General features: G+C 40.2%; 1 protein-coding gene across 4 annotated transcripts in view; it reads right to left on the bottom strand.

Annotated features, from left to right (window-relative positions):
• Window positions 1–10,629, bottom strand: part of LOC103399994 (neuroligin-1-like) — a 175,252-nt gene that overhangs the window by 58,189 nt on the left and 106,434 nt on the right. For 3 of the 4 annotated variants that reach the window (XM_017031097.2, XM_017031095.2, XM_017031096.2), the window contains exon 4: window positions 9,798–9,857. The exons of the other annotated variant lie outside the window; for it this stretch is intronic. In XM_017031097.2, the coding sequence (XP_016886586.1) occupies window positions 9,798–9,857 (60 nt within the window). The remainder of the gene's footprint in view (window positions 1–9,797; window positions 9,858–10,629) is intronic. 4 annotated transcript variants of the gene reach the window in all.

The following is a 10,629-nucleotide window of genomic DNA, read 5'->3' as shown; positions in this document are numbered from 1 at the left end:
TCCCGGTTAGGGCGGTTGGTACCTTCCAGTGGACTCACCACCCGCAGGAAGGTTTGGTACGGTGCAATGTGATTTGGGTGGCGACTGCTGCCCCCGCGACCCGGTAACGGATAAGCGGATGAAAATGGATGGATGGATGGACTTAGTTGATATGATACTTAATGGCATCTCCCATGTGACAGCCTGTGAGTCGCAACCACATACCATGGTTCCATAACATAGAGATTATCACATCTGCCTTACATGCAGAAGTCTTTGGTTTGAGCCCCAGAGGAACCAGATACTGAATGGCACCTCCTGTGGCAGCCTGTGTGTATTGCAAAGACTCACGCTCTCAATTTCCCCATGATGGGATAAATAAGGAACTCGTTTTTTAATTTTTAATTTGTAAACAAAATATTCTTACGTAAGACAAATATCCAAAGTTAGATGGATGGGTTGGGAACGTAAAAGTTTCAAAATGCATAAAAGAGGGAGAGACAATATTAACATGGAGCCTGCGTCGTTATAGAGTACCTTTAGAGTGAATATGTCTTCAGGACTTTTTATGATTTATGTCGTAGTAAAACACCAAATTACTTCTCATTACTTCTCATTGCAGCAATAAGCTGTAGTGTCATTCCTCCTGTATTTGTTAGTCCAACGCATTAATATTACAGATGAGACACCGGGTAGTAATTTAGGACAGAGCTAATGACTTCTCATCTAATGTCTGAGGGACTGGGGAAGGGGAAGGGGTGGAGGAGAGTGAAGGTGAACAGGGGGGGGGGAGGGTTAAATCTAAACATCCACTGAGTGGTACCGCTGCACAATCTCTAAAGAAAATGTCTGCCTTACTGCAAATGTACTGTAGTAAAAACGTAATGGTTACTACAGTGCAGATGAGAACAGGCGTTTGGGGGGGGAAGAATCCTCGTACATGACATTAAAAAACAAAAGCCAAACCTGGTATATTTGTATAACTATACAGATAACCACTGAAAACAGAGAAGCACCAAGATATTCACCCTGCGATGGAATTCAACAGAAAACACAATGCTATTTTAAAACCGCACATTTTTACAGCAAAAGCCTGTCTGAGTGATCTTTGTACCTTGGCATTTGAATTATGACCAGCGAACTTTTGTGCTACTATTGTACCGAGATTTACTTGTAGAAAAATACCTTTCAAATGTTCCCTTGGTTTTTTTTTTGGCAAATACAGGGAAGTAAAAAAAAAAAACTAAACATCAAAAACATAGATATAAACAAATATGTTGATAATATTGAAAATATTAAATATGAAATTGAGTGTCAGGACCACTAAGGTAGAAGGACTGGGAGTCAGGACTCGATTTAGAGAGAGAGAGAGAGATCTTGCAAAAGTTGCTTCACTCCTTACTTGGAAAACTCGTTTTAAGGGTAGCTCGTATCTCGAAGCCCCACTGTACTTCCATCCGAACGGATAAAGTTGTGACGAAGGAGTCAAAATATACATGCAGTACACAGCAGCACGGTATGCTACGTTATGTGATGTCATTATTAAGAGTCAATTTTCTGGGCTTCAGTTGCAAGTGTTTCTACATTACGGTAATTAGAAGGTGTCACGTCGTACCAACCCTGGACTGTGGATTCCCATGAAGTATGCTCTTCTCTGTGGGTGCAGTTGTGTCATAGCCTCAACAAACCAATCGGCATCCCGCACAATAAAAGTTTTTACAACCGCTTCAGATCATACTCTAATGTATTCACCGACAAAAACAACTTCAGCTTCAAATGTTCACCTACGTAGCTGTCACTGGACATAAGTAAGAAATACATTCATATTACATTTCTATTTGAATTTCTGTTGGTAAAATACTGCTGCTACTGCTGGTTTTCTCAATAAGAAAAAGAAAAAATCGGACCAAACATTAAACTCATCTGTCACTTCTGTGGAACACACCCATATAATTATGCTAACAAGCTCCATAAAGCGGTGGGTGTCAATGCTTGTACATTTATACCCTTAAGGGTATTTCAACATACAGCCCTACTCTATTCCTACATACCTAATTTAACATCATAGCATAATTAAAGGGGCTTGGCAGCTGTTTAACTGCTAATTTCATTGTCCCCAATGTATGAGAGAAGAACCTGTTGAGGGCGCCGTCAAGCACAGACACTGTACAGCTGTACAGAGATAGTTTTACATCACCGCAGTTACACGTGGTACACTGTGTTTTCCAAAATGCTTTTTTTTTTTTTAATTTCATTATGGAAACCAATCAAAATAGTTCATAGTCAATTCTGATATTTTCGTATTGAAAAAAAAAAAAGGCGTGACACATCGACTAACAGCAGACAAGAAAACCAAAAGTGAGTTACTTTTAACATTTTTGTCACCAAAATATTGTCAATTTAGACAGGGGTTTAATACTCAGTTTTACTATTTACCGTAATTTCCGGACTATTGAGTGCACCAATTTACAAGCCACACCCACTAAATTTAAAAAGAAAAAAATAATTGTACATATATAGGCCACACTTCTCTATAAGCCGCAGATGTCCATGTTGTAACATGAGATATTTACTCAGAAAGATTTTTTTTTTCCACACTTTGGCACCCCGACCGTAGTTGGAATGCACAGGGGAGACTTAGTGATCTGTTCCAGGGCCGAAGCTAACATTAGCTCTGGAGCTAAGTCGCTATAGCACACAGTAGCCTACCAGAAAAGTCATTGACTGCTAGCGGTATGAACTTCGTTAGCCCGTAAAAATCCATAAATTAGCTGCATCGTTGTTTAAGCCGCAGGGTTCAAAGTGCGTGAAAAAAGTAGCGGCTTATTGACCGGAAATGACGGTATATATTATATATGTATTGTGTATATATTAGTGTAAACCTGTAAAAATGTATATATATATACAAGATACATATATATATATACATATATACCAATATATATAAAAACATATATACACACATATATATAAATATACTGTATATATTAACTAGTTTATACATATATGAATTGCAAGAGACTGCTGACTAATTTCTAAAGACAAGGCCTTCTCCTTGCGAGTTCTAAAATCTCCCATCAAAATGCACAGCAGAGAATCTTGTTGTCCTGGGTGACACTGAGCCGCTACAGCCCGTTCATAAAAAGCATAAAATTTGAATGAGTGTCCTAGCTTATATCACCGTAATTAAAATAATGAAATAAAAAAAAAAAAAATTAACTGACTAATAAAATGGCAAATCAGTATTCACGTATTTCATTACGTGAAATAGTGACTCATCCATTTGCCAACTTCCTGTGTAGGCACACAGCAAAAGACAACAACTTCATCTCAGCAATGCAAAGTCACTGATCGGCCTACGGAGTGGCTGTAAAAGGTTATACACTGTATTTAAGTTTGGGGGGGATATTGGTAATAACTGATCAAATGTTAGCCTGCTGAAGTATTACCAGATTTAAAATAATAATCCACAAATGTCATTTTTTGCATTTGATGTGCCGAGTATAGTTTTGCTGACCTGAGGCTGCTTAGACAAAACAAAGAGGGAAAAAAAAACACAGACGTTTTGTAATGAACAGAGGAGCTATATCTGTGAGGCATTTTCAAATCCTGAGACGCTCTCTGCAGCTAATCCAGAGCCAATTAAAAGAAAAGATATTTCCTTTAGCTGAATGTTGAATGTTCAGTCAGTCATACCAAATATCAGTGCATTGATGTCTATGGTGCTTGAAAATTATTGCATAGCGATGCATGCTTATCAAAATAGGGCTAATTATATTTCGAGGACGCTATTGATACGTCCAGAGTTGGTCTGTGAATTCAGTGAAAAATGTGTGTGTTAGAATTTCCCCACCACCTAACATGGGTCTGACCAAGGACTGCAACCTTGAATAATAAACATCAGAATAATTTTGAAGCCATGGTTGAAGTCTGACACATTAACTTTACTTTATTATTTTCCTCCCACTGAATACTAAAATTGATCAATCAGACCGGATTGAAACACCAAGCAGGCCAGTTTTGGCCCACGGACCATATGTTTGACAACCCTGCATTAATTACAAAAATACTGGCAACATCAAATACACTGAGAATACATTTTACTCCAGTTTGTTGCAGATATTGGTTGGATTTCAGTGGAAGTAATATAAGTAATAGATTTTCTTAACATGCTGGATCCAATCCCCTCTCTCTCTCTCTCTCTCTCTCTCTCTCTCTCTGTTACAGTTTTCTAGATGCCGCTCCATCACTGCCACAAAAAGCGCCATCTTGAGGAGAGCGCAACATAAATCACGACAAACAAAAAAAAACTGGAAACAATAGAGAGAACCGTTGCTTTGCACAATGCTCTATCTATCTGCCGTGTTCATAGTACATTCTATGTGAACTATGCATGAGGCAAATGTGTCCCCACTGCAGCTGCAGCGACAGAGCAGACGAGAACAAAGGCTTGGAAAGAATTGACTTATCTTTTTTCTCTCCCTTTTTTGGTGCCAAAATGACTTTTATAATTGGGGCGACAATATGACATTTGTACCTGGAATGACTTTTGTGGCCTGGCAGTTCCTGCTATTTATGAGAATAATGCACATTGGCTTCCAGCTGACAATACAAAATATCCTTGTTTCATATTCAGAAAATGGAAAAATAGAAATAGGATGCTTATTTATCTACTGGAACGCGTGTCATGAATATTCAGGAGCAGCTATCAACGCTTTCATGTTGACTTTTTCCATGCAGCCTTAATGCTTCCTTTGCATCATACAGACCTTTATTCAAAAAAGTATAATAATAATAATAATGATAATAATAGTGTGCAATGATTCAGCACAACAATAATGTCATATTCTGTGTAGACCTGGTGGTTTGCACCTGTTTCGAGAGACTGCTTCTCAAGTTAGCATGTGGCTAATGGACAGGTTTTTGTCAAGACATAGAGCAAAGGAGCAGACCAACAGTTTGTTATTGTGTTTGGGTTAAGGTGTTAAGGTGCGTGTATTAAAAAAAAAAAAAAATCAGAAATATACATCTAACTCCAGTGTGTGCCAACATACTCTTAACCTCTGTTTGACTTCCACAGATATTTTATCATCCATTTTGTGAAGTGATAACAACTACTGGTTGAATAGTTGTTAGCGTCATTAATTAATCGTCAAGTTGACTTCGGCGTTATTGTCAGAATAATTGACGTAAAATTGTCCAAGAGCAGGGGTACCCAATCTCTGGTGCGGGGACCGGTGCCGGTCCGTAGGCCGCAGCGGGGCATAGTGAAAAAATGTACTTCAGTTTTATTAATTTACTTCATTCAAAAAGTATCCAGTTATATCCCTTTACTTTTTACATAGATAGATGATAGATTCAAAGATAATCTGTCAATGTTTCAAAACAACAGGTCATTCAGACTCTGATTCTAACAAAATAAAGTCTGAACGATATTAAGTTTTATTTTTAAAAATGTAATGATCCTGATACGGTATTACCGATCTGCAGTATCGGCTGATACCACCTGACCGGTCTTTGGTACAAAAAAGGTTGTGGACGACTGCCCTAGTGTGCAATGAATCAGCACAACAATAATTTTTAGGTACCCCCTCCATCTCTATCTAAAAGCCGCCCACAAAAAAAAAAAAAATTTAAAAAAAAATCAAAGGTTAGAATGACCTCAGTGGTTGAAGCGACACAATAACTGCAGGTTGTACAACTTTACTTTATGACAATAATCTTCATTTGCAGTCTGTTGCACATTGTCATCGCTCTCAAAAAGCCGTGGCAAATCTCCAGCTACATCTGATTGTGAAAGATTCATCACGTTCCACTGACACATCACATTGTCTGAGGTCGCTACAATTTTCCTCCCCCTGCTCCTTGCCGCCAAAAAAAGAGAAAATGATTAATGGGGTCGGGCCTTTGTCTTTATCTTTGGTACGGTATTATTTCAAGAGATTGACTGAAAATGACAAGTTTTCTTAGCCAAGTGAACAAAAGCTCGGAAAAAAATAAAATCCAAAACTCTCCCGACTGATATATATATATATATATATATCCACTCCACACAAACACACGCCGCTAAAGAATAGCACACAAAACCCCAGGAAACTCCAGCAGCACAGAGAGGTTAGGCTGGGAGTCAGGCTGACAAAGCTTCTAACGAGTGACACTAACGTCTGATTGGCTTTACCTGATCCTGCACTTCATTGTGTGTGTGTTTGTGTGTGTTTGCTGCCTCCCATTGGATCTTCTGTCAGACTAAAGAACTGGGACAAACTCAGTTCCCGCATGAGTGAGAGAAAAGTGGCAGTGAGAGAATAAAAAAATAAATAAAAAAAAAATAAGTGAAGAGATAATGTCAGGGTTGACACCGAGGCAATAGCAGACATTCAGAGAGAAAGACACAGATGGGGTGAAGAGATATATTTATATATATATATATATAAAAACAGGAATAGATTCTGTCTTCACAAGGGTACGTCCATCTTGAGGAAAAATATTTATAAATTGTAGTTCCTTTATAGCTCCTCCAGACATATGGAACAATATGCCACCATTTTACAAGAACGCGAGGCGTTAAAATGTCTTCCATTATCTGGGTAATGTTCTGTTTGTTTTGGAAAAGCAATTATTGAGAATTAGATCAACTGCAAAAAAAATTTTACTTTTATATTCCCTTTTAACTAAGTATGTCCGATATTAACTTTTTTGCTGTATATCTTGCTAATATCTGACATGCCGATATTGTCCAAACACTTAATTATTGAATCCGATATCAACCGATACCGATATATGTAAACATGTTAGTACCCCACAAGCAATTCTAGCATATTTGGTGAAACTTAGGCGTTATCGGGTTTTCATTATCAAAGGTAAAAGCAATAACGATACCATAATTATGCTAATATCAAGCCGATAAAATCACTTGGCCAATATTATGGGATATTCATACTCATACTTTTAACTCAATCCTGAGAGTCAGAGGGAAAACCAGATTATTTTACTTTTTTTTACACTATATATAAAATAAATGTTAAAAGTTAGCTAAAAATGTGCAAATCCTATAAATAGAAACAACAAACATCTGCATAGCAACGCTCAAATCTTAGCTTCAGCCTAAATATAGCCTCATTATAACAACTCCAATGAGAGTGAGAACACTTGTCCTCTAGTGCTAAAGATGTCTGACACCTGCTGTGTTAATTAGCAGATTTGGCCATGTGACCTACGTGGAGAAATGAAAGCATGTTCATTTTGATTAGGATGAACACATTAACAAAAACATATTTCGCCCATTATTTATGTTAGTTCAGATTTGCTCAGAGTTTTAAATTTTACGTTTAAAAGGGGACCATCTTGCTTTTTTTGGCAATCGTCAGCACACTAGGGTACACGAAGCCCACTAGGGTACACGAAGCCGTGTTTATAGTGCCGGTCCCAAGCCCGGATAAATGGTGAGGGTTGCGTCAGGAAGGGCATCCGGCGTAAAACGTTTAGCTAAATCAAATATGCAGATCAATAAAACGATTTCTATACCGGATCGGTCGAGGCCCGGGTTAACAACGACCGCCAACAGTGCCGTTGACCAACAGGGCACTGATGGAAATTGGACTACTGTTGGTCAGAGACAGAGTCAGAGACAGAGAAGAAGAGGAGGGCGTTTGGTTAGGAGAAAAAGAGAAAAGATGAAGAATAGAAGTGTTAGTCTGAAGTTTGGAACTTTGAATGTAGGTACAATGACAGGGAAAAGTAGAGAAATAGCTGATGTGATGGAGAGAAGAAGAGTAGATATTTTGTGTGTGCAGGAGACCAGGTGGAAGGGCAGTAAGGCTAGAAACATTGGAGGAGGCTACAAACTGTTTTATCATGGTTCAGATGGGAAGAGAAATGGAGTAGGGGTGATCCTAAAGGAAGAATATGTAAGAAATGTGGTAGAGGTGAAAAGAGAGTCAGACAGGTTGATGTGTGTGAAGGTAGAAGTAGAAGGAGAGATGATTAATGTTGTTAGTGGTTATGCCCCACAGGTGGGCTGTGAGTTGGAAGAAAAGGAGAAGTTCTGGAAGGAGCTAGATTGGATGGTAGAGAGTATCCCCAGGAGAGAGAGAGTGGTGATTGGAGCAGACCTAAATGGTCATGTAGGGGAAGGGAACAGAGGAGATGAGGAAGTGATAGGCAGGTTTGGTGTTAGGGAGAGAAACGTAGAAGGACAGGCAGTGGTAGATTTTGCAAAGAGAATGGAAATGGCTGTGGTAAACACATATTTCCAAAAGAAAGAGGAACATAGGGTGACTTACAAGAGTGGAGGCAGGTCCACACAGATAGATTATATTCTATGTAGAAGATGTAATCTGAGGGAGATTAGAGACTGTAAGGTGGTGGCAGGTGAGAGTGTAGCCAAACAACATCGGATGGTAGTGTGTAAAATGACGATGGAGGTGACAAAAAGGAAGAGAGTGAAGACAGAGCAGAAGATCAAGTGGTGGAAACTAAGGAAAGAGACATGTTGTGAAGACTTCAGGAAGGAAGTAAGGGCAGTTCTGGGTAGTGTTGAGATATTCCCAGATGATTGGGAGACTACAGCTGCAGTGATGAGGGAGACAGGTAGGAAGGTGCTAGGTATGTCCTCTGGGCAGAGAAAGGAGGACAAAGAGACCTGGTGGTGGAATGAGGAGATCCAGGAGAGTGTGCAGAGAAAGAGATTAGCGAAGAAGAGATGGGACAGTGACAGAACAGAAGAGAACAGACTGGAGTACAAAGAGAGGACAAGGGAGGTGAAGAGGGAAGTGGCCAAGGCCAAACAAAAGGCATATGAGGAGTTGTATGAGAGTTTGGAAACAAAGGAAGGAGAAAAGGAGTTGTATAGATTGGCGAGACAGAGAAATCAAGCTGGGAAGGATGTGCAGCAGGTGAGGTTGATTAAGGACAGAGAGGGGAATGTGATCACAAGTGAGGAAAGTGTGCTTATGTGCTCGTGGTGACAATATCCGCTGCTGCCAAGGTTATGACATTAAACCCCCGAAGGACACACTGAGCATGGCACTATATTTATCGCGTTCTGTCTCTCTCTCTCTCTCTCTGTCTCTCTCTCTCTCACACGTAGACACTCACAGACATATGAGAAATTCAGAGGGAACGTCGGGAGGAGAAAGGGGCGGGGAAAAGGGCGGGAAAGGTCATTATCTCCATGGATCCATGTTTGATACGGACCCCCAAACCGACGTGAGCACGGCTATGCTTTTTTTTTTTAAATGAAGATTACACAATGAGTCTCAACACTGTGGTGTGTTTGCGTGCATCTGTGTGTGTTTTGTAAAATACTGTACAACATGTGATGTCAAGTCAAACATCCTAGTATGGCCCACAAGCTGAAGATAGAGAAGAGCAAACTGGGGGGGGGGGGGGGGGGAAGGTGACGCTTCCCCTCCTTGTCTCAAAACCTGCTTTGATTTCACAAGGTCCACAAATCAAAAGCTTGACTCAGGGTTTCTGTAGGAAATATTTAAATTACCTCTCTACACATCTTTCAGTTTTTTGACCCGGCGAAGTCTCAGTGTGACAGACGTAAAAGTCAGGGAAAAAATATTTGCCTTTCGCGATGTGAATTAACCTCAAGGTGGCATTTTGAACTTTACCGTCTTTCAAAGTTAGCTCTGTAAAAAAAAAAAAAAAAAAAAATGTGCAGATGCCCCGAGTCAGGACTGGAATAATTTGTAGACCTTGATCTCTCGACTCATTCTATTTCTTACTTCCATTTATTTCCTCAGGTGGTCTCTCTCCTCTTTTTTTTCTTTTCTTCACCAAAGCATCATATGGGTTCAAATCATACATACCTCCTTGTCTACATATTTTCTTTCCTGGTTTCCTGGCACATTCCTTGGATATTCTTTTGACTGTAAAATGAATAGAAGACTAAAGAATAACATGGAGCCCCTGGACACACAATATGCACACAGATACGCACACGCACGGATGCGCCCACACACAACCCACTGCAAACGCGCGCGCACGCACGCACTCACAAAGCTGATTGGCTGAAAATGACTTAGAAAGGGAGGGAAAGCGGTAAAAAAAAAAAAAAAGACAGAAGGAAAGAATGAATCACTGCAGCTCAATCAGCGCACCGTTTAGCCAATCAGTCAACCAGCCAGTCTCTCAGCAATTCTGCCAAATCAATCAGTGATGATCATGACAACGACTGTCTTGTTTAATGAACTGCAGCCTTTGTGGCAGAGCACAATAGGCGGTGATGAGCCTCAGAAGGTGATGAGTGGAGAGAAGAAGTCTGGAGAGGAGAACTCACTAATGGAGAACGGGAAAAAAGATGAACGATAGGACAGGATCGAAGGAGAGACGCGTGGGATGCATGGACGGATGGATGGATGGATGGATGGATGCCACCACACTTGTACTCCACTCCGTCAGTCATAAAGACGCGCTCGCACACACACTTGAGGCAGTGTCATGCACATTGAACATGCACAAGTCTCATGCGGTCTCTTAACGGACGCGTGTACGAAGGAGAAAGACAGACAGGAACGACAGACAGACAGACAGACAGACGGACGGACGGACGGACGAGACAGAAACCCACAACGACACAGATCACACACGTATCTACAACTCTTCTGTCGACCAGAAGGTTGTGGGATTTTGATCACCCCC

This window comes from Cynoglossus semilaevis, chromosome 2 (genome assembly GCF_000523025.1).
Source record: "Cynoglossus semilaevis isolate Cse_v1.0 chromosome 2, Cse_v1.0, whole genome shotgun sequence".
NCBI classification, from domain to species: Eukaryota; Metazoa; Chordata; class Actinopteri; order Pleuronectiformes; family Cynoglossidae; genus Cynoglossus; species Cynoglossus semilaevis.
The sequence above is the reverse complement of the archived record's forward strand: the minus strand, read 5'-3'. Positions and strand labels throughout refer to the sequence as shown.